The sequence below is a fragment of the Salmo trutta genome, chromosome 24, assembly GCF_901001165.1.
Source record: "Salmo trutta chromosome 24, fSalTru1.1, whole genome shotgun sequence".
Classification (NCBI taxonomy): domain Eukaryota; kingdom Metazoa; phylum Chordata; class Actinopteri; order Salmoniformes; family Salmonidae; genus Salmo; species Salmo trutta.
This window is the reverse complement of record NC_042980.1, coordinates 7,459,708-7,483,169: the sequence shown is the minus strand read 5'-3', so window position 1 is coordinate 7,483,169 and position 23,462 is coordinate 7,459,708. Positions and strand designations below refer to the sequence as shown.

The 23,462-nt window shown below is 45.2% G+C and overlaps 1 protein-coding gene across 5 annotated transcripts in view; it reads right to left on the bottom strand.

Annotated features, from left to right (window-relative positions):
• LOC115160629 (E3 ubiquitin-protein ligase HECW2) overlaps positions 1-23,462 on the bottom strand; it is a 60,427-nt gene that overhangs the window by 22,300 nt on the left and 14,665 nt on the right. For 4 of the 5 annotated variants that reach the window (XM_029710842.1, XM_029710843.1, XM_029710844.1 and 1 more), the window contains exons 2-25: positions 22,209-23,021; positions 19,878-19,985; positions 18,857-18,951; positions 18,665-18,734; positions 17,417-17,586; positions 16,885-17,024; positions 16,564-16,664; positions 15,573-16,432; positions 14,536-14,815; positions 14,165-14,257; positions 13,314-13,464; positions 12,996-13,102; positions 12,710-12,834; positions 12,193-12,378; positions 7,301-7,435; positions 6,813-6,909; positions 6,596-6,692; positions 6,386-6,469; positions 6,140-6,225; positions 5,724-5,844; positions 5,466-5,579; positions 4,904-5,056; positions 4,612-4,710; positions 4,117-4,246 (exon numbers count right to left, since the gene is read on the bottom strand). In XM_029710842.1, coding sequence (XP_029566702.1) covers positions 4,117-4,246; positions 4,612-4,710; positions 4,904-5,056; positions 5,466-5,579; positions 5,724-5,844; positions 6,140-6,225; positions 6,386-6,469; positions 6,596-6,692; positions 6,813-6,909; positions 7,301-7,435; positions 12,193-12,378; positions 12,710-12,834; positions 12,996-13,102; positions 13,314-13,464; positions 14,165-14,257; positions 14,536-14,815; positions 15,573-16,432; positions 16,564-16,664; positions 16,885-17,024; positions 17,417-17,586; positions 18,665-18,734; positions 18,857-18,951; positions 19,878-19,985; positions 22,209-22,602 — 3,996 coding nt within the window. In that variant the 5' untranslated portion in view covers positions 22,603-23,021. The remainder of the gene's footprint in view (positions 1-4,116; positions 4,247-4,611; positions 4,711-4,903; positions 5,057-5,465; positions 5,580-5,723; positions 5,845-6,139; positions 6,226-6,385; positions 6,470-6,595; positions 6,693-6,812; positions 6,910-7,300; positions 7,436-12,192; positions 12,379-12,709; positions 12,835-12,995; positions 13,103-13,313; positions 13,465-14,164; positions 14,258-14,535; positions 14,816-15,572; positions 16,433-16,563; positions 16,665-16,884; positions 17,025-17,416; positions 17,587-18,664; positions 18,735-18,856; positions 18,952-19,877; positions 19,986-22,208; positions 23,022-23,462) is intronic. The other variant, XM_029710846.1, reaches the window with a different exon arrangement.

Here is a 23,462-nt window from a genome sequence, read left to right as displayed (position 1 = left end):
GTCTATTCTTGTTCTGAGAAATGAAGGCTATTCCATGCGAGAAATTGCCAAGCAACTGAAGATCTCGCACACCCCTGTGTACTACTCCCTTCACAGAACTGCGCAAACTGGCTCTTGCCAGAATAGAAAGAGTGGGAGGCCCTGGTGCACAACTGAGCAAGAAGACAAGTACATTAATGTCTAGTTTGAGAAACAGATGCCTCACAAGTCCTCAACTGGCAGCTTCATTAAATAGTACCCGCAAAACGTCAACAGTGAAAAGGCAACTCCGGGATGCTGGCCTTCTAGGCAGAGTTGCAAAGAAAAAGCCATATCTCAGACTGGCCAATAAAAATAAAATATTAAGATGGGTAAAAGAACACAGACACTGGACAGAGGAAGATTGGAAAAAAGTGTTTGAGGTGTTCGGATCACAAAGAACATTTGTGAGACAGAAAAAAATGAAGATGTTGGAGGAGTGCTTGACGCCATCTGTCAAGCGTGGTGGAGGCAATGTTATGGTCTGGGGTTGCTTTGGTGGTGGTAATGTGGGAGATTTGTACATGGTAAAAAAGGGATCTTGAAGGAAGGCTACACTGTTGTAGGAGCCAATTTCCTCCTACAACAGGACAATGACAAAGCACAGCTCCAAACTATGCAAGAACTATTTTGGGAAGAAGCAGTCAGCTGGTATTCTGTCTATAATAGAGTGGCCAGCACAATCACCAGATCGCAACACTATTGAGCTGTTGTGGGAGCAGCTTGACCGTATGGTACGTAAAAAGTGCCCATCAAGCCAATCCAACTTGTGGGAGGTGCTTCAGGATACATGGGGTGAAATATCTTCAGATTACCTCAACAAACTGACAACTAAAATGCCAAAGGTCTGCAAGGCTGTAATTGCTGCAAATGGAGGATTCTTTGACAAAATAAAAGTTTGAAAGATAATTATTTTTAATTGAAATAATCATTATTTATAGCCTTGTCAACATCTTGACTATATTTGCAACTCATTTCATGTATGTTTTCATGGAAAACAAGGACATTTCAAAGTGACCCCAAACTTTTGAACAGTGTATTTTGATTTGTTGAAGACTTTTTTGGTCACTACATGATTCCATATGTTTTATTTCATAGTTGAGGTCTTCACTATTATTCTACAATGTAGAAAATAGTAAACATAAATAAAAAAAACCTGGAATGAGTAGGTATGTCCAAACTTTTGACTGTCACGCACGCACGCTCAGACGTTGCTCGTCCTAATATTTCTTAATTCCATTCTTTTACTTTCAGATTTGTGTGCATTGTTAGATATTAGTGCACTGTTGAAGCCAGAAACGCAATCATTTTGCTCCACCCGCAATAACATATAAATGCTAAATGTGTATGCGACCAATAAAGTTTGATTTTGATTTGAAAATGAAAATCACCAAATTTGTAGTTTTCACCTGACAGCGACGATATATGAATCAAATTATATTTGTCACAAAATGCCGAATACAACAGTGAAATGCTTACTTACAAGTCCTTAACTGACAATGCAGCTTTAAGAAAATCCCCAAAAAGTAAGAGATTAGAATAACAAATAATTAAAGAGCAGCAGTAAATAACAATAGCGGGGTTATATACAAGGGGTACCGGTACAGAGTCAATGTGTCAATGTGCAGGGAACACCAGTGTCGAGGTAATTACCTACATATACATAGAGTTATAAAAGTGGCTATGTATAGATGAAAGTAGCAGCAGCGTAAGCTGGAACACGCTCCCTCACGACGCCAGGACAGCGGAGTCAATCACCACCTTCCTGAGACACCTGAAACCCCACCTCTTTAAGGAATACCTGAGATAGGATTAAGTAATCCTTCTAACCCTCCCCCCCAAAAAAGATATGTACTATTGTAAAGTGGTTGTTCCACTGGATATCATAAGGTGAATGCACCAATTTGTAAGTCGCTCTGGATAAGAGCGTCTGCTAAATGACTTAAATGTAAAATGGGGGCAATGCAAATAGCCTGGGTAGCCATTTAATAGCTGTTCAGGAGTCTTATGGCTTGGGTGTAGAAGCTGCTTAGAAGCCTCTTGGACCTACACTTGGCGCTCCAGTACCACTTGCCGTGCAGTAGCAGGGAGAACAGTCTATGACTAGGGTGGCTGGAGTCTTTTTTAGGGCCTTCCTCTGACACCGCCTGGTACAGAGGTCCTGGATGGCAGGAAGCTTGGCCCCGGTGATGTACTGGGCCGTATGCACTACCCTCTGTAGTGTCTTGCAGTTGGAGGCCGAGCAGATGCCATACCAGGCAGCAGAGGTGTGGACTTGAGTCACATGACTTGCAACTCGACTGACTTTAACACCAATGACTCGTGACTTAACTTCGACTTAAGCCTTTTGACTCGACCTGACTTGGTACCCTCCTCAAGCCCAGATATTAAAAATGATGCTATGAAAAAAAGTGTGCAGCGCATCAACTCTTCATTTAACAGATTACAGTTTGAATCGGACAGCAGCCAATCAAATTGTGCCAGCTGAGAAAAAATTGCTTGGCAGTGCAGAGGAACGTTGGCAGGTGAATTCAGATGGAGCCCTTGGAAAGATGATACCCCAAAATTATTATTTTCGGATATAAAGACTACGTTGTATCAACAAAAAATGGATTGCAACTTGCAAAACATGCGGGAAGAAAATTACAAACGGAGGCGCAACAATTTCCAACTTTGTTAATAGATCAAGTAATTTTTTCTGCAGGGTCAAGCCACAGAATCGACAGGAGCATACTCAGAGGCATCTCCTCCACAAAATAATTTGGCCATGAAGGAGCTTTTCAGGGGGGCCTTTGCGAGCAAGGACACGGGTCAAGACGTTTTCCAACACCATCAAAGAGGAGGTGGCATCCTACAAGGCAGCAAGCGGCATTCCAGCGGATGGTGATTCACTGGCATGGTGGCAAGGAGTGTAAATACCCTCACAATGCCATGATGGCAAGACGCTACCTGGCACTTCAGTTCCTAGCGAGAGGGTGTTCTCCACGGCAGGGGAAATAGTGACTGCAAAGAGGTCTAACCTATCCCCAGACATCCTCATCTTTTTGAAAAATAATTTGAAGTTAAACTCAGGTATGCTTTGCTTTCTCTTTTTACTTTTTTTATTTTAAAATTGTATTTAAACATTGAAAAGTTCCTTGCTTTAAGTGTTCTTTAAGTAATACATGGAAAGCAAAGTGATATTTTTCTCCCTTTTTTTTGCTGATCAGAAAAATGATCCGATCCGTAACTCAAAACCGTGATCCGATCCCTGAGTTTTGTGATCCGTTGCACAACTAAAATCTATGCAACTGAAGTGATTTGGTAAAATGTAAAGGATTAAAAAGTAGGTTACTTCCTTCAGAAATTACTTGGGTATGAGTATAAGTACAGCCCACAGAGAGTAACTAGAAAAGTACTAGTTCCTCCAAAAACTCAAAGGGCAATGGGCCGGATTCTAAACCATGCCAACTCAGTGGTCAGTGGCTATAACTGCTAGCCCACACAGGCAACCAATAATTTATTTGACCTATTGCTTTCCTTGAACATAAAACAAACAATTCATATAATAAAACAATAACTGTTTTACCCCTAATGAAAAATACATCTACCCCTTACAAAATACATGAATTCCCACAAGACCCACTGTAGCCTACAAACACTGCTTCCAGCTGCCCCCAGAAGCGATTCATTCAAATCCTGCTGCTGAAGGATTATTTTCCTCCTGCGACGAAAGGGGTGACATTAAGATCCGACATATGTATAATTCTAATTTCGAGGCTCCACATATTGTCATGGAAAGTGTTATTTCTAACAACCAACGAGCAACTCTGGTGGAAATCAAGCTGCACGTTGAGATTGCTGACAGGCTAGTCTCTTTGGCAAATGACAGGATTGGCAAGGAGTGGAATGTTAGCCAAGTTAGGTGAATCCTACCTTCCCATTGACATCAATGCATGACTAAGTAAAAATGCGACTTAAGTACAAGTTAGGATTCAGCCACAAGTACAACACATTGCAACAAACAGTCAAATATCAAATGCAGGGCAGTGTATTTAGTCTAAAAACCGTTGAAGATGCATACAATATATTCATTAAAACAATCATGCATACACACACCTGTCCAAAGACCTCCTCGTTGACGGTAAAGGTGAGGTCCAGCATGTCCTCGATGTCATTGTCCTTCATCCACTGTAAACTCTGGTGAAACTCCTCATCCAGGAACTCCAGGTCACTCAGGTCACACGGGCTGCAGGGGTCAAAGATCAACAAGAGGAGAGCAAGGGTAAATAGAGGTCGAAGATTGAACTCCTAACTCTACAACGATTAAGTCTCACATTTACATTTCAGTCATTTAGAATGTGCTTATCCAGAGTGTATATCAACCACTTAATAAAAGCATGGTAACTGAATAATTAAAACCAAATCCATTTAATCAACTTCTGTCAGTTCAGCTTCCACCAGGTCAGTAGTTTTGTATAAAATATTTTACATTAAAGCATAACTGGCTATTTGACATGGTGGTTGTGTTTCCAAAACCTATTAACAATGCAATGTTCATGGTAATAGGAGCCCTAGCCAGCTGCTGGCTGAGGGCCTGATTGAGACACTCACATGCGCAGCAGGCCCTTGTAGAAGGGGCGGGTAAAGAAGGCATCCAGCAGATACTGGTGGATCAGAGCCAGGCCCAGGATACGCCCACTAAAACGAAACCTGGAACACAGAGCAACATCACTGCTAGGTGTACAGTACAGTATGTTTATGATGACAAGTCAGATGTTATGGGTTTTTGTGTCTTTGTTCTTTATTTTATCTACAGTAGGTCTGTCCAGCATGTCTGTCTGTCTTCCTATATCCGTCCACCCACTCACCATCCATATCATTGTAATGTAAACTTGTCACTCACCACTCGTGATGGTTGTCCACGAAGGCAGACATGGGGCTGATCTGCACAGTGTAGGTGTCGTTGGCGGAGTACTCAAACAGGCCGTAGTAAGGGTTAAACAGCTCCCTCGACACCAGGAAGAAGAACTCCCTCGAGGGGCCGCTGTAGTCTAGCCTATTAGACACACAACACACTTTTGTAAACCATTTATTAAGATTATGGAAAATATACACAACGTACACAGCTGTGGGCTAGCGTTTAGAGCGTTGGGCCAGTAACGGAAAGGTTGCTGGTTCGAATCCCAGAGCCGACAAGGCGATCTGTCAATCTGCCCTTGAGAAAGGCACTTAACCCTAATTGCTCCAGGGTCACAGTCAATAATGTCTGATCCCTGGCCGTGACCCCACTCGCCGAAGGTGTCTCAGGGGGAGTTGGGAAATGCAAAAAAACATTTCCATTTGACACCAACATACTTGTAAAACAAAGGACAAATATAAGCACCCACCTACCTTGACATTACAACCGATGCATATGAGCAAACTTAAGGAAATGTGTAGCATATATGAAATACCTAAACACTCACCCTTCCTCACCCACAAAGCTGACGTAGAGCTTACTCCTCTGCAGGTCTTTGCGGGAGTAGCACATTATCTGGTTGAAGGCATCCTCCAATAGGTGATCTCTACGAATGATCAATCTGGAAGGAGAAACACACAGACAGTCACGAACGTGCACACCACACATACACACAGGTTAAGATTAAGCAATACAGGATACGGCTGATATTTAGCTGTTCTCTCAACCTGTTGAAATTTCGTCGTCAAACAGCAACAGTACTCACTTGACTTTCCCAGGTCCCTGGCCATAGCCTTTCGTCTCCAGCTTGCGATAGAAGTTTCTCAGTTTGGCCTCAAAGTCACGTTTGTAAGGGGCAGGGGCGCGTGCATTAGCTCGCTGAGTACCTGAGAGGGGGGCAGAAAAGGAAGATGAAAAATAGACAAAAAATACAAGTTCATCAGAAAATTGTCTCTCATTATTACAACTTTCATTAGAATATAATTAGTTTATATGAAACACTTCACTTTACTGATTGAGAGCGCTAAGCAACTTTTACGTCTCAAGGCGTTATCTCACTGTCTTGCCCTGCTTAGGATGGATCGTTTGGATTAGAAGCAAAGCTATGGGAAGAAAAGGCATGAGGAGAAAATGAGAGGAGAAAGTGTGTGCGCACGCGGCTTTGCGTGTGTGTGTTCTCACCGGGGGAGCTCTGAGGGGAGGAGCAGTAGCTGGGGTGCAGTAAGGCATGAGGTGGCACATAGGACATAACCTCCTCTTCAAACAGGCTGAGGGAGAGAGGTGTGCTTAATAATACACACTTATCACAAGCACACTAATAAACACAATACTCACAAACATACAGTCACACACACATGCAATACCATCTCGCACACACAAAACACACACACACTAATCACAAACAGACATTAACCCCTGAAGACACACCTGAGCAAAATGACTAGATCAGCATCGCTAGAGAGACGAGCAAGCCCAGAAACACCCTCACTGCGAATGAACTGTAACCTTTCCCTGCAGACACACACAGGTTAACATTCGTGATACTGCTGTATGGCACAAACATAATACACTTAGAGGGTTAGGATTAAAGGTTAAATATCTGGTTAAAGGGTTCCCATGGTGATTGGGGTGACCTACTTGAGTGAGTGGTTCCTGGCGAGCTCTGGCTGCCTCTCCTGCAGGATCTCAATGATGTTGGGTTGCCGTAGAAACGCCACAATCTTGTCGTTGTAGGCTGGGGAGAGACCTGTGTCAATATCAACATTCCTGGGTCTGTAACTGCATGTGTGTGTGTGCGTGCGCCGGCGTGTGTGTGTGTGTGTGTGTGTGTGTGTGTATAAGCCAGTGTACTCACCCACAGGCACCAGGTCCTGATTGCGAGTGGACCCACTGAAGGTGCTGGAGGGGCAGGGCATGACAGGTGGGCTGGAGTGTCGCGTGTCATCTACCACCTGCAACACAAGGGGACACTCATTTTAGTCAATTCCATGAACCTGCATTATTAGTTTTACAATAAGCATTATGATTGATATTGGTCTTGTTAAAGCAGCTTGTGTAAAGTCTTAGTGCTGATCTCTGGCCTGTATTCCAGTGTTTCAGTTGTGCAACTGATATAATAGACTACATTTAGAGCTGTGATGGCAAATTCCATTGAGGCCGACTGAAAATACCATTCACTTTGGCAGTATTTTCTATTTTGGATGTGTAAGCTAGCATGTTCTTCAAACCAGCTAGCCAGGCAAGCTGCCAAGCCACATGGACTGTAGGGTAGTCCACTAGTTTGCATGCTGTCCGGTCTGACCATTTTTTGAGTCGCCTAAGGGAACTTAGCAGTAGTCTCACCTCGCCTGCGCTGTGGCTACGTTGGCGGCTAAGGTGCTGTCGGTGGGCCAGCAGGCTAGTTGAGCGTGCACTCTGGAGGGGGAGCCGCGGGTCGATGAAGGTTGTGGAGCGACAGTTGTGATCCACAAAGAAGGGCTGTGGAGACACACAGCCAGCCACTTACATTAAGATAGATAAACTACAGTTTATAAAGGTGTACTGTACATACAGTTCCAGTCAAAAGTTTGGACACACCTACTTATTCAAGGGTTTTTATTTATTTTTTACAGTTTGCCTTGATGACAGCTTTGCACACTCTTGGGATTCTATGAACCAGATTCCCCTGGAATGCTTTTCCAACAGTCTTGAAGGAGTTCCCACATATGTAGGGCACTTGTTGGCTGCTTCCCTTCATTCTGCGATCCAACTGATCCCAAACTATCTCAATTGGGTTGAGGTCGGATGATTGTGGAGGCCAGGTCATCTGATGCAGCACTCCATCACTATCCTTGGTCAAATAGCCCTTACAAAGCCTGGAGGTGTGTTGGGTCATTGTCCTGTAGAAAAACAAATGAGAGTCCCACTAAGCCTAAACCAGATGGGATGGCGTATCGCTGCAGAATGCTGTGGTAGCCATGCTCATTAAGGGTGCCTTGAATTCTAAATAAATCAGTGTCACCAGCAAAGCACCCCCACACCTCCATGCTTCGCGGTGGGAACCAAACATGTGGAGATCATCCGTTCACCTACTCGGCATCTCACAAAGACACAGCGATGGGAACCAAAAATTTCAAATTTGGACTCAAACCAAAAGGACAGATTTCCACCGGTCTAATGTCCATTGCTCGTGTTTTTTGAACCAAGCAAGTCTGGTCTTACCGGTGTCCTTTAGTAGTGGTTTCTTTGCAGCAATTCAAACATGAAGGCCTGATTCACGCAGTCTCCTCTGAACAGTTGATGTTGAGATGAACTCTGAAGAATTTATTTGGGCTGCAAATTCTGAGGCTGGTAACTCTAATGAAGTTATCCTCTGCAGCAGAGGTAACTCTGGGTCTTCCTTTCCTTTGGCGGTCTTAATGAGAGCCAGTTTCATCATAGAGCTTGATGGTTTTTGCGACTGCACTTGAAGAAAATGTCAAAGGTCTTGAAATGTTCCGGATTGACTGACCTTCATGTCTCAAAGTAATGATGGACTGCTCGACGAAGATGGCGCTGATGGAGATGACAGCATCGCGACTAGCTCTTAGGAAACTGCAGCATTTTGTTTTTTCTGTACTATTTTTACATTATTAGCTCAGGAAATGTTTTGTCATTACATACAGCCGGCAAGAATTATTGGATATTAGATCGTCGATAACTCACCAGAACTACCAGTATTACGACTTCCCTGGAGCAGATCCTTTGTTCACTCTCTCCAGAGCAATTTAACTTATTCCAGAGGCTGACCCAAAACATTGCCAGCGGAGGAGAGGCACTCGAGGTGGCTTGCTGGCTCGACCTAGGAGGCGCGCACACTAGGAGGCGCGCACACCACCCACCACTTCTGAGTATTTTACTCGCTAATGTTCAGTCTTTGGATAAAAGAAGTTGAGCTTAGAGCAAGGATTTCTTTCCAGAGAGACATCGGGGCCTGTAACATATTTTGTTTCACAGAAACATGGCTCTCTCAGGACACTGTCAGAGTCCGTAAAGCCAGCAGGATTCTCAGTACATTACGCAGACAGGAATAAATATCTTTGGGAAGCAGAAGGGCAGAGGGGTGTGTTTCATGATTAATGACTCATGGTGTAATTCTAGGAACATACAGGAACTCAAGTCCTTTTGTTCACCCAACCTAGAATACCTCACAATTAAATGTTGACCATATTATCTCCCAATAGAATTCTCCTCCGTCATCGCCACGGCCGTTTACATCCTTGAAGTAGGGTTTCCCCTTGCGGTGCAAGGGCCGCGGATTGTGTGGCACGATGGGTAACGATGCTTCGTGGGGTGTCAGTTGTTGATGTGTGCAAGGGTCCCTGGTTCGAGCCCAGGTTGGGGCGAAGAGAGGGACGGAACCTACACTGTTACATAGGCAGAAACTGAAACAGGAAGTGCCCATGCTTCGTACTATTCAAAGCTGGTCTGACCAATCGGAATCTATGCTTCAGGATTGTTTTGATCACGTGGACTGGGATATGTTCTGGGTAGCTTGTGAGAAAATAATCTAGATGCATATACGGATACGGTGACTGAGTTTATAAGGAAGTGTATAGGAGATGTAGTACCCACGTTGACTATTAAAACCTACCCTAACCAGAAACCGTGGATAGATGGTAGCATTCATGCAAAACTGAAAGCGTGAACCACCGCATTTAACCATTGCAAGGCGACAAGTAATATGGCAGAATATAAACACTGTAGTTATTCACTCCACAAGGCAACCAAACAAGCTAAATGTCAGTATAGAGATAAAGTGGAGTTGCAATTTAACGGCTCAGACCCGAGACGTATGTAGCAGGGACTACAGAGAATCACGGACTACAAAAGGAAAACCAGCCACGTCGCCGAAACTGACATCTTGCTTCTGGATAGGCTAAACCCGTTCTTCGCACGCTTTGAGGATAACAGTGCCACCGTCGTGGCCCGCTATAAAGGGCTGTGGGCTCTTCCTCTCCGTGGCAGATGTGAGTAAAACATTTAAACGTGTTAACCCTCGCAAGGCTGCCGGGCCCAGACGGCACCCCTAGCTGCATCCTCAAAGCATGCGCAGACCAGCTGGCTGGAGTGTTTACGGACATATTCAATCTCTCCCCATCCCAGTCTGCTGCCCTCACATGCTTCAAGATGGCCACCATTGTTCCTGTACCCAAGAAGGCAAAGGTAACTTAATGACTATCGCCCCATAGCACTCACCTCTGTCATCATGAATTGCTTTGAGAGACTAGTCAAGGATTATATCACCTCTACATTACCTGCCACCCTACACCCACTTCAATTTGCTTACCGCCCCAATAGATCCACAGATGATGCAATCGCCATCACTCTGAAAACTGCCCTATCCCATCTAGACAAGTGAAATACCTAAGTAAGAATGCTGTTTATTGACTATAGCTCAACATTCAACACCATAGTACCCTCCAAGCTCATCATTAAGCTCAAGGCCCTGGGTCTGAACCCCACCCTGTGCAACTGGGTCCTGGACTTCCTGATGGGCCGCCCCCCGGTGGTGAAGGTAGGAAACATCACCTCCACTGATCCTCAACACTGGGGCCCCACAAGGGTGCATGCTCAGCCCCCTCCTGTACTCCCTGTTCACCCATGACTGCGTGGCCAAGCACGCCTCCAACTCAATCATAAAGTTTTCACACGACAACAGTAGTAGGCTTGATTACCAACGATGACAAGACAGCCTACAGGGAATAGGTGAGGGCTCTGGGAGTGTGGTGCCTGGAAAACAGCCTCTTACTCAACGTCAACAAAGCAAGATGATCGTGGACTTCAGGAAACAGCAGAGGGAGCACACCCTTTTCTACATCGACGGGACTGCAATGGAGAAGGTGGAAAGCTTCAAGTTCCTTGGCCTAAACATCACTGACAAACTGAAATGGTCCACCCACACAGTCAGTGTGGTGAAGAAGGTGTAACAGCCTCTTCAACCTCAGGAGGCTAAAGAAATTTGGCTTGTCACCTAAAACTTTTACAGATGCACAATTGAAAGCATCCTGTCGGGCTGTATCAACGTCTGGTACGGCAACTGCACCGCCCACAACCGCAAGGCTCTCCAGAGGGTGGTATGGTCTGCCCAACGCATTACCGGGGGCAAAATATCCACCCTCCAGGACCCAATCTCACAGGAAGGCCAAAAAGATCATCAAGGACACCCGAGCCACTGCCTGTTCACCCCACTATCATCCAGAAGGCGAGGTCAGTACAGGTGCATAAAAGCTGGGACCGTGAGACTGAAAAATAGCTTCCATCTCAAGGCCATCAAACTGTTAAACAGCCGTGTATATAGCACATTAGAGGCTGTTGCCTATAGGCATAGACTAGAAATCACTGGCCATTTTAAGGAATAGAACAAAAGTCACTTTAATAATGTTTACATATCTGGAATTACTCATCTCATATGTATATACTGTTTTCTATACTATTCTAAGGTATCTCATTCACTTAATGTTTACATATCTTGCATTACTCATATGTATATACTGTTTCCTATACTATTCTACTGAATCTTAGTCCGTTCCGCTCTGACATCGCTCATCCATATGTATATAGCCTTAATTCATTCCTGCTTAGATTTGTGTGCATTGGGTATATGTTGTGTAATTTGTTAGATATTACTGCACTGTTGGAGCTAGAAGCACAAGCATTTCGCTACACCCGCAATACATCTGCTAATCACGTGTATGTGACCAATAAAATGTGATTTGACTCATTTCTCTTTGCTTATTTGAGCTGTTCATGCTATAATATGGACTTGGTCTTTTACCAAATAGGGTTATCTTCTGTATACCACCCCTACCTTGTCACAACACAACTGATTGGCTCAAACGCATTAAGAAGTAAAGAAATTCCACAAATGAACTTTTAACTTGGCACACATGTTAATTGCAATGCTTTTCAGGTGACTACCTCATGAAGCTGGTTGAGAGAATGCCAAGTGTGCGCAAAACTATCATCAAGGAAAAGGGTGTCTACTTTGAAGAATCAAAAATATATTGATTTGTTTAACACTTTTTTTGGTTGCTACATGATTCCATATGTGCTATTTCAGTTGATGTCTTCACTACTATTCTACAATATATAAAATAATACAAATAAATAAAACCCTGGAATGAGTAGGTGTCCAAACTTTTGACTGGTACTGTATATCCACACACACACACCCCCCCCCCCCCACACCGCCGCCGCCACACAGTGATCCAGACCTTGCCGGTCTGGTCATGCTTCATTTCCCAGCCCCTGGGTAGCTCCAGCTGGCTGTTGGTGAACATGTTGAGGAAGGCCACCAGGTCCCGATTGTGCTGGTAACGCTCATAGTGGTGGGCGTCCCGACGCACCTTACTGATCATGTGCTTCAGGCAGGTGTTGCTCGTAAACATGCTGTAGGCACTCTGGGGAGGGAGGGAGGGAACAGACTGATGAGGACATCAAAGAGGGACATTAAATGCTGGGCTCTTCTGTAAATGGGGTTATTACTTTGAGCAAACACATTAAGGGAGAATGATGAATGAAAACCCAGGTAGCACAGCTCGTATTTATATAGCAATTAACCTGATGAAGGCAACACTTGAACTAGAAAAGCTCTTTCCTTACCATACACACCTATGCAGATTATTATCAACTACTGAGAGATATGACATGGTAAGGGTGACCTTGAGGGACCAACGGTGATCCATAAGAAGGTGAAATGTGAGAGTTGAGCGCCTGTGCAGCCTGACTCACAGGGTTAGAATGCAGCACGGTGAAGAAGTCTGGGCTGCACAGGAACTTTGCACTTGGGGACTGGAGCAGCAGAGAGAGACGCGACCGAGAGCTGGAGTGACCCACTGCGCTCTCTCTCCTGTACTCTACAACAGACAAAACACAAACTGTTAAGAGATGAATATATGTTGGGAAGGATGTGCATGTGTGTGTCTGTCTGTGCGTGCGCTTGTATGCGCGCACTTATGTGTGCATACCTCGTGAGAGTTATCAGTGCGTGTGTATGTATGTTAGTGTACAAGCCCACCAGGGATGGTCTGGGGAAGAAAGTCACTCTCTGTGGGCTCTGGCGGGAGGTCAACTGTGTTCTCCTCAGACCTCTCACTGGTCATCGTCCTCCTGATGCTCTGATATCTGACAGACAGAAATAGAGTAAGAGGGAAAGAAGGACAGTGTGAGAAAGAAGGACAGTGTGAGAGAGGAAATGTAGAGGATTGAAGTTACAAAAGTGTGTGTGCACCTGAGTGTGTGAGGGAGAGAGGTGTGAGTGTATATGTACGTACATATATGTGTGCGAGTGCGTGTATATGAGCGCATGGTGTGTATGCCGCTACATGATACAGACCTGCGGTTGAGCTGCTCCATCTGTTGGATGGAGCTGGAGCGGGTCAGGCCCTGGGGAGCAGGGGGTCCGGTGGGGCGCTGCCACGTGGTGGTCCGGTTCACGTGATCGACAAAGAAAATACGACCGTGACTATCGATCCTCGCCTCCCAGTCTGAGTCGAACAAACACATGGCTTTACATTCGCAAACACACACTTAACATGAGACAGAGGTGATGTCCCAAATGGCACCCTATTTCCTTTATAGTACACTACTTTTGACCAAAGCCCGTAGTGAATAGGGTGCCATTTGGGACACAGACACAGTCAAACTAAATTCACACATGGTTGACATGCAGATGCATTCTGACAGAACCATGACATCTTGAATAGCATAAACATACCATATATCAAATAGTATACCATTGTGTATGGAGCAGTTAGAAATGAAGGACAAGTCATAGATTTAGATAGATAGCTCTAATGACCCAAAGCGTGTTTTAGCATGGGCAGTGCCATTGAGAACTGTCACCATTCTGAAGTAGATATGCAGGTCATAAGGAAAGGATCAGCCAATGAATTGTACTCCTGAGCAAACATTCCATAACTGCATGTGGCAGTAAATTACCAACCTTGGTTTTATACATGTTCAAACAACACACTCCAGGTGGCAGTATGCACCTTTCAGTTTGTCTACATCCTTGTAGAAGTAATAGTCACAGAAGCCATTAAGGCACATATACAAAGAAGCCCCCTCTATCAGCCTCTATGGAGCCAAATATACACATTGTATCAAGCAGCCTTCTTTCTCTCCTTTTTGTCATCTTCTTTCACCTCAAATACATACAGATGTAGTATGTACAGACACACTTACTAGGAGGTAACGGTTCGTCCACTCGTTGGTATCGGTGAATGTCATGGCGCACTGAAGGGAGGCAGTGCACGGGGTGACCGTTCACTTGAGCACCTGAGCATCCATTCAGGAAAAGGAAGAACACATGAGCCTTTTTGTAGTTTTATGGTAATTCACTATTAGTTTCTACATGACTGGATGAATTAATTAATCACATTTAATGATAATTTCAGGTAGGGGAGTACGTGGAGTACGTTTGATGAATCCCACGGAAGCAAAATAGTAGCATAATGTAGTTATAATTTCATCATGTAATTTCTAAGATAATACAAGGTAAATATTAGACTAAAATAAAGCATAAAGAAATTATTTTAAAGGTAGTAGTTACACACCGTCCTCTCCATCTGCCTCCATGGCAACTGCATCTGAATCAACAGATACCGCCACCCCTGCGGGTCTTGGCTCCTCTCCCTCCTCATCCTGTAAGCTCCACATCCGCTCACTAATCTCCTCCCCTGGCTCCAGCTCATTGGTAGACGGAGCGTCTCCTTCAACCTCATTGGCTGACGTATGCCCGCCCCCCTCGTCGTCTACATGCTGGTGGGTGGGTGGAGTGTCAATGAAGGAGTCTCCCCCTGGGTCAATGGCAGCTACTGCCCTCTCCTCTGCCTCCTGCAAAGCCCAAAGACATCTGACAACATGAGGGCTCAATGAGGTCAGAACAGTGTTTCCCAAATGATGGGTCAGGACCAAGGATGTAATGGGCGTTCATGTTCACCCACCTTTTTTTTTACCACTACTACATCTCTGATTAGGACCCACTGGTGGGTTTGTGGTTCATTCTTTTAGAACTGCAGCTTTTTATTTTTGATACCTTACTTTGTGAGGATTTTGTTTGCTGAAACAAGGTAAGGTCCTGGCTAGAAACATTGTTTGATGTAGTGTTATATTAGCTCTGTTTTCAACCTCCGAATGAGAACCAATCCTGAAACAGGAAGACCACTCAGTGAGCAAGCAACTTTATAGCTTTAAATCCTGAATTATTCCTTTACTAAATGTCTCATGGACAGACACACATAACTGGTATCCTAGCATCTGTCAACAGACAGACGTCTAACGAGGAACTTTGTTACAGTGAGAAGATTTTTCATCAATCTTTCGAATATCAGATGGGGAGGGGACATTTGGCCCATAGAATTGCCTGTAACTTGCAAAGAGAGCTACCGCCCTGCTTCCACTCCTCATTCTAGCATATTTTCTAACGTGTCGAACTTAATCGAGCATCAAACACAATCACGCAAGATTTTAGTTCTGGGTTTCTGTGATTGTTCCTTGACTTACTACAGATATATTACAGGTTATTTTATGTATCGCATAGATAAGTTTTAACCACAGGTAAGATCTACTCACTGCACCACCAGTCACTCACCTCAGCCGTGGACATTGTGAATGGGCAACTCTCTGAGGAAGAGAAGACTGTCTGTGGGGCCGTTGCCATGGAGCAGGTGTCAATCGGCGACGAGGGGTTGTCAGCAGGCCCCTGGCCCTCCTCTGGCCCCTCCAGGCCCACAGCCAAAAGACTCTGGGACAGCGCCTCTGAGAAGAAAGGAACTTCCTCCACCTCCGAGAAAACATCAGGCTCTGAGGAGTCCTCGAAGTCAAGGGCCAGGTCTAACTCAGGGGCCACATCGGATTCACCACCAGGGGCACAATCTTCCCCCGTTACCACCTGCTGTTCATCCCCCGCCACCCTGGGTTCCAGCTGCTCAGGGTCAGGGTCCTGCTGTAGTTCTGGGACAATGTCTTCTTCTTCAGGCCCCTCGGGACCCCCGTTGAGCAGCAGGGGGGACCCGGGCACCGGGTAAATGTCAGTGAGCCCCGAGCGCTCCTCATCTTCGTCTGAGTCAATGTGCAGCATGGCACTGAGACGTGTGTGAGTGGGAAAGCTAGAGCGCAGCTTCGGTGAGGCGGCGCCCAGGGGCCTCTCTCCGGGGCCTTTGGGGGCCTCGATGGCATCCAGGCCTTCGCTCAGGGACCTCTGCAACCGTAGAGGGCCAGAGTAGGATTCACCCTCTGTGGTTCTGCCCTCTGTACCGCTAAAGTCCCTGTAGTCTGGGACTGGATAGGCTGTGGCCCCGCCTTCCCAGGACCTCTGTGAGCCCAGGGAGCCAGTAGGGGAGGGGCCTCCAGTGACCACCCCCGGGAGTAGGTGGGGCAGATCATCGTCATCTGACGGAGTCCCAGGGGCCCCGTTATTAGGTACACCGATGATAGAGTCTGGAGAGGCCCCTGAGCATGAACGAGATCAAGGTTCATCATTTTGTAATACCTTGATTTTTATTCCATTACAATTCATCAGTGTGTACTTTAATTAGGTATTGTTGTTTACAAACACAATCAATTACGGCAATGGCCCTCACCGTCAGGTCCAGCGGATGTGAGCTCCACCCTGAACTGCATCTGGCCACTCACGTGCTCAGTGGGCAACCGTCGACACAGAGAGAAGCTCAGAGGCTGGAGACTGAGGATAGACGGACAGACAAACAAACAACCAAATGCAATTACTCAACTATAGTTAACACGCAATGATAAAGTATAGTGAACAATCAATAATTATGAGCATGGGTCTAAATGAGCATCATTAAGAACATGTATGTCTTTGAGTGTGTATAAATTGTTTGTTTGTTTTAAAGCACATTTTGTGTGTGTGTGTGTGCGCCCCCGTTTTCCAGGTTACCTACCCAGGTATTTTCTCAATCAGCCTCTGCACAGGAATGGTCAGCTGACCAAGGAAGCGTTTGATGATTGGTCGACTTTTGGCAAACTTGTCCTTCACCTCGATGTTCAGAATGTCTGTCATCAGTGCTACAAAAGTGTATTTCTACAGAGAGATGGAGAAACAGACTGTTAGTTAAGCACCATCTGACCTTTCTAAGTAAAAGTGATTTGCGGTGATCAGAGGATTAGCACCAATTTAAGTGGACAGCAACTTAATTGGAAATCTGAAGTGCAGCACCACGACCATCTGAGCAAGGAGACGCCTAGTGGGAAAGGCTCGCTCGGCTCCCCATGAACTCTATATTTAGCTAGACTCTTCAGCCATATTGATTTCAAACGTTTAATCGTTACAATATTGTAAATAATAGGGAACACATCTAGTGAGTGAACCTGTGATCTATGAGTGGAGTGAGTGTGCTCATTTGTGTGTATGTCTGTGCACGTGTGTGTGTGTACGTGAGTGTGTGCGTGCGCACATGCGTGCATATAGATCACCTCTCCGCGCCACTTAGGGTTGGTGGTATTGGCAATGATGGCGGAGCGTCTCTCCTGTCCGTGGTGGCTGAAGGTGGGGAAGCCACTTCTCTTCCCAGGGTGGATGGACATCTTCAGGTAGGGATCCGGGTTGAAGAACATACCCTTCTTCAGCCCCACCGCATGCATATCTACACAGAGGAAGATCGTCATTAAATCAGGGCCTGTATATGTCAAGAGTCTCCGAGTAGGAGTGCTGACCCAGGATCAGTTTAGCTTTTTAGCTCACAATGAATAAGACTACATGGAAGGGGGGGAGGGACATCACTCCTACTCTGAGACCCACTACATACAGTACAGCCCCAGGTCCTGCTTCACTGAGCATCGTCATCTGAGGCTTTGACAAAACAAAATTGGAGGCTAAACTGCCAACCAGAGGAGGCTATTGGGTGGAGATATAGGTGGACGGGCTTATTGTGATGTCTGGAATGGAATAGTATCAAACACATGGAAACCATGAATGTATGTTGAAGCTGCAACGCATTGGCAATAGCTGATTTATTTACCTTGTCCATTTTGGAAGGTTAAATAACATGTCAAGCCGTTTCAATAAATGCTTTTATCTGCAACTACAGTTTTGCCAAGTCCAATTGTTAATGTCACAAGCCAGGGAAACCAAAGAGCAGCTTACCATTTGAACTCACATTGCAATCGAAGAGTTGCAGAAACGTTTGCTTTTTCACTAATTGTCCGAGGTTTATTGCAAGGGAAGGATGACATGCATACACATTAATTTGGTTCTACTTTTGCGATAGAAATCAGTGCTTTTGTTCATTTTGAGGCCAATTGCCTTCCCTGTAGCTCAGTTGGTAGAGCATGGTGTTTGCAATGCCAGGGTTGTGGGTTCAATTCCCACGGGGTGCCAGCACAGAAAAAATAAATGTATGAAATTGTATGAAATGTATGCATTCACTACTGTAAGTCGCTCTGGATAAGAGCGTCTGGTAAATGTAATTGGAAGAAACTTTAGTCAATGATTGAGGCTGACTGTATAACTGCTTGCATGTCAGATGTTAGGAGCAATGCAAAGTTTGAACTTATTTTCAAGTAGGAATAATACATGTAAGGAGGAATAAAAAGGTCAAAAAAAGAAGTAGTAGTAGATTATAATAATTATTTAAATCATTGGAATCAGAACTATAGAGAGCACCTTTTCTAAGTCAGAGTCAATGAGGACATCTTCCTGGTTTTAGCCAAACCACAGCTCACCTGTCAAAGTAAAGCTGATTAGTTTGCGAGGATGATCTGTGGATGACTGCCCCTCACTTTGACCTTCTCCCTGAGAGACACAGAGAAGTTGAATGTAAAACACACACACACACACACACACACACACACACACACACACACACACACCACACACACATACAACAAACCATAAGCACACACAGACAGACACACCAGGACTCCAGGGTTCTTCACAGTGATGCAGGGGGTGGTTGCTCTCAGGGCTCCACTAACACCGTGATAGTACTTGAAGCAGATCTTGGTCTCAGCTAGAGGGAAAACAGAGAGACGCATGATATGAACACCATCCCTCGTTTCTAACTTCACCCACCCTTTGGCTGGCTGCGCCTCTATTATGAGACGTGACTTGTAATATTCTTATGTAACAGGGAAGTACGTACATGGAGTAATGCAAAATGTACAAATCTTGCTCACAACTACTTGTGTTTGCATGCATTATAGAATTAACAATTCAATTAAAAGTAGTATACTGTGTAATTGCAGTATAATTCCCTTCCCATTAGTTACCCATGGAATAATGCCACTATTGTTTTTCCCTATAGGCCATGTTCAAAAGTAGTGCACTACGGGACCTCCTGAGTGGCGCAGCGGTCGAAGGCACTGCATCCCAGTGCTAGAGGAATCGCTACAGATCCGGGTTCGACCTGTAGTGACAATTGGCCCAGCGCCGTCCAGGTTACAGAGCGTTTGGCCGGCTGGGATGTCGTTGTCCCATCAAGCACTAGCGCCTCCTTGTGGCGGCAGGACGGATGCACGCCGACTTCGGTCGCCAGCTGTATGGCGTTTCCTCCTACACATTGGTGTGGCTGGCTTCCGGGTTATAAGCGAGCAGTGTCAAGAAGCAGTTTGGGTAAGCGAGGTTGTGTTTCGGAGGACGCAAGGCTCTTGACCTTCGCCTCTCCCGAGTCCGTATGGGAGTTGCAGCAATGCGACTAACTACCAATTGGATATCACGAAAGGTACAAAAATAAAATTGCGCACTACATAGGGAATAGGGTGCCATTTGGAATGAAACCAATGTCAATTATTAAGTATTGTATCTCCCCCTTTCTTAATCCTGTCCCATTGGACCACACTCATTACAAAGACCTTTTGAATCGTAGTTTCTACATTATACTTGATTATATTTCTCACTGTATAAATCCCACTGATGCTTTCTCTCCTCTCCTCTCACCGTCCATGAAGTAAGGCCCAGGCTCCAGCCTCCAGACGATCTGGCCCCTCTGTGTCCCATTCACCCCACGGTTCTTACAGTCCCACACATTGGATGGGCTGATTTCATCTGGGCCGGCGAACAGAAAGAAAGCTCTGTCAGTCCAGTCAGTATGTGTGTGGGGTTCTAAATGAATATAGGGTTCTAAAATGTGAGTGCGTGCGTGCATGTTGTGTTCTATGAAGACATGACAGTGACAGACAAACTTCTGGATTATCGTCTAACCTTGAAAATGGTTGACCCCAAATAACATTATAATGTTATGGTCAGATGTTTATTGAACAGCACTTGTCTACGCTCCACATTGCAGCCTTATCACAGCTGTTGTTCCATGTCTGTTTACCTCATGTCATATAACCATGACAGATACTTAACTTCAGACAATTCTTCTTTAATCCATAAATGTAGTGCCTAAAATACATTCTCTACAACCTCTAACAAAGAACAAGAAATTGTAACCTACCACGGTGTAAAACTGAGGGAATTCCACTGTACGTAGCACTTTTGCCCCCCCCCCCCCCAATAATGAACCACCACTTCAGGCTGAACTGAACGAGCACGAAGCAGCACAATGAGGGGGGGGGGAGAGGAGGAGGAGGTAAGGTGATATCATTGAATGTCTGCTTAGTAGTGGAAAGTGGGAGAGCACTGGGCACCCCGGGGGGATTAAGACCCTGACGCTTGTAATGAAGTGCATGATGGCCTCGTGATCGATAGCCACGTGGCCTGGCACCCTCCCTGCATGCTTTCTCTGCTTTCTCCTGTCCCTCATATTTTAACCTTACAGTGAACCATTGGGATCCTTCTTCCTTAAAAGAGGGAAGTCCAGAGAGGTCAAGGGGCGGGTGGATAGAGGATTCATGGAGCTTCTAGAGGTCGACTGACTCGTCCAACAGCCAGTTGGTATATTGGTAAACCGGTAAATGAGTATTAGATTCAATCATAATGTGGTTGCTCTAGCTTTCTGTTAAATAAATACTATAGAGTTTGTTGGCTGAATGTCTCTAGTGGGTATGCATACTTGCATAGAACCGAATTGGTCATACTGTAGTTTCAAACAATGTGTGGTTCATAATATTAACCAATTGGGATATGCTAAATAAGTTGCTTTTCACTGCAACAGGGGAACATTTAGGCTTAGTAGCCTTATGCAGTGTGCCGCTTAAGCAGGGCTATCATGTTGGAGACCACCCAGAATAGTATACGTGATGGTGTGCGTGTAAAGCCTATCGCATGCTTCCCAGTCAAAACAGTTTGCATATTTATAATGACAATTTGTGCGACATTTCAGTTAATTTTGGTGATCGGCTGTTTTTTTTCGGCTGTTAGCATGCACAACATATTTTCTTGAGTCAAGTCAAAGTTTGTTAGCTGTAGTCTATGCCCCTTCATCGTTGATTGGTCAACAGTACTACTGCTAGTACGAGTGGGAACTATGGACGGGATTGTTCAATGAAGTGTTTGTTGTCCTTCAACGAGAGACGACTAATTTTCATGCACGTTTTCTTACTTAAGTAATTAGATGTAAAATTTGCAACTAAGAACTCCTCTGCAAAAAAAACTTTAAAAAAAATCAAGACATCTTAGACTAAGTTATCTTAGACTAATTCTGACTATTTGAGGAAGTGTATACTGGCTGTGTTGTTGCTATGGCCTCTCAAAAGGGACAAACAGTAATATTGCCGCTTTTTTCTAGTTTTCCAAGCATAGGTCTTTTAAGAGAGCATGCGTGGCACAGACATTTAAGTCACCTAGCTGAGTTCTGCTAGGAGCAAAAAGAACCTAGTATGCGGGCGCCTTTATAGTACAGCAAGTCAGAAGTATTTATGTTGACACAGGCTTTCCTTCTGTGGAATTTTAACAGCTCCAGTTTCAATATGGACTCTGGAGTCTGCTGCACCAGAGACTTGCTATTCTCAACTCTACAAAACTAGCTAGAATCAGCCAGTCCTACAGAGCAGCTATCTGTTCAGTCAGATCAGTACAACAAGTTAATCAAATAAACACTCCTGTTATATAATCAATGAATGTGGAACATTTCTTTCAACTTTTGATTCCATGCTCCACCAGTAAATGGACATGTTTTTCAACTCCAGTTCATTTTTGTTTAGGCAGATACTAACACTCCTGATTCAACAAATCAATGGCTATATTATTAGTTGAGTAGTTGAATCAGGTTGTGTTCGTGCTGGACTGTGTTCATGCTGGGGCAACCAGTACAGGTGTTCTACTTAAACAAAAATCCTAGTTATGAACTATACCATTGTGAAATGAATATACTGAATGTCTCACCGATGTGATACAGGCCGATCCAGTCAGTGGCGTCCACCTCCTCCTTGATGTCCCAGGAGATGACCAGGTTCTGGCCCCTCCCCAGTGTGAACTCCAGTGTGGACGCAGTCAGCGACGAGCGGCTCTGCGATGTCACCAGGTCTGTGTCGCTGTTGGCCCTCGGGAGACCCATGGGGCTGCTCACCACAGAAGCCGTGTCCCTGGCGGCACCGCCTCGCTCTGCCAGGCTCCGCAGGTTCTCTGGGCTGAGCGTGTGTCGCAGGTGTGGGCTGCGCCTCCGTGGTGCCGACAGGTGCTCCCGTCCCACGTGTGCAGACAATCCGTGTGCATTGTGGGGGTGGGCTGTGTGGGGATGGTTACGGGTCCTGGGAAGGACCGCAAGTGAGGGACGCATGGTGGCTGCGGAGGAGGGACCAAAGCAGGAAATTTAAGGTTTGGCAGGGTTACGGAAGATGGCAAGGTGTTGGTGAGGCACAGATAACCGACAACCCTTTGTCTTAGTGTTTGGGTTAGGCATCAAAAGATATGGTCTACCTCGGCCACTTAACTATAGTAGCTTGCTACAGCTTTAGCTTTCCGATGGTGGTGTCAGCAGTGTTTGATGTGGAGGCCGCAGACCTTATCCTTCCATAGAAGCTCTGTGGTGTGTTGTACCTAAAGTTCGGACCATTCTCTCTCTGGCCAATGTAAAAACAGAAGCATGTCTTGAGTGCAGTATGCCATCCAGGAGCAAAGACAGGTTGAAGACATTGTCCACTCCGCTACTCCAAATTGACACTGTTCAACAAGCAAAGATCAAGAGAGAGACCGAGGCTAGGAAAGAAGAGAACAAGGCAAGATGGAGGGGAAAATGAGGGACAGAGGCAGACAGACGAAGAGACAGAAACAAACACGTCAGTATTCTTAACAGATGCCCTTCACACACACACACACAGCAAATATAGTGGACACTGCTGTCAAAGATCCAGTCACCTTGCCTGGCTACCCAAACGCTACGCAACGCCCATGGACATTACTTTCTTCTACGCAATGAGTCTGGATTCGAGTAGCTCCCCAACAATATCTAGAATGGAAATCTATTCAGGACCGTCTGATTGGTTCCACACGTGGGTAAAGCAGTGTTTTGAAAATTCGGCATTGGCTTTGATACTCTGATTGGTTAGAGATAATACAGTCACTGATGACTTTGTTTTGTACAGCACCCCTCATTGACACCACCACATGACTTCAATGACGGCAGTCTCCGACTGAAGT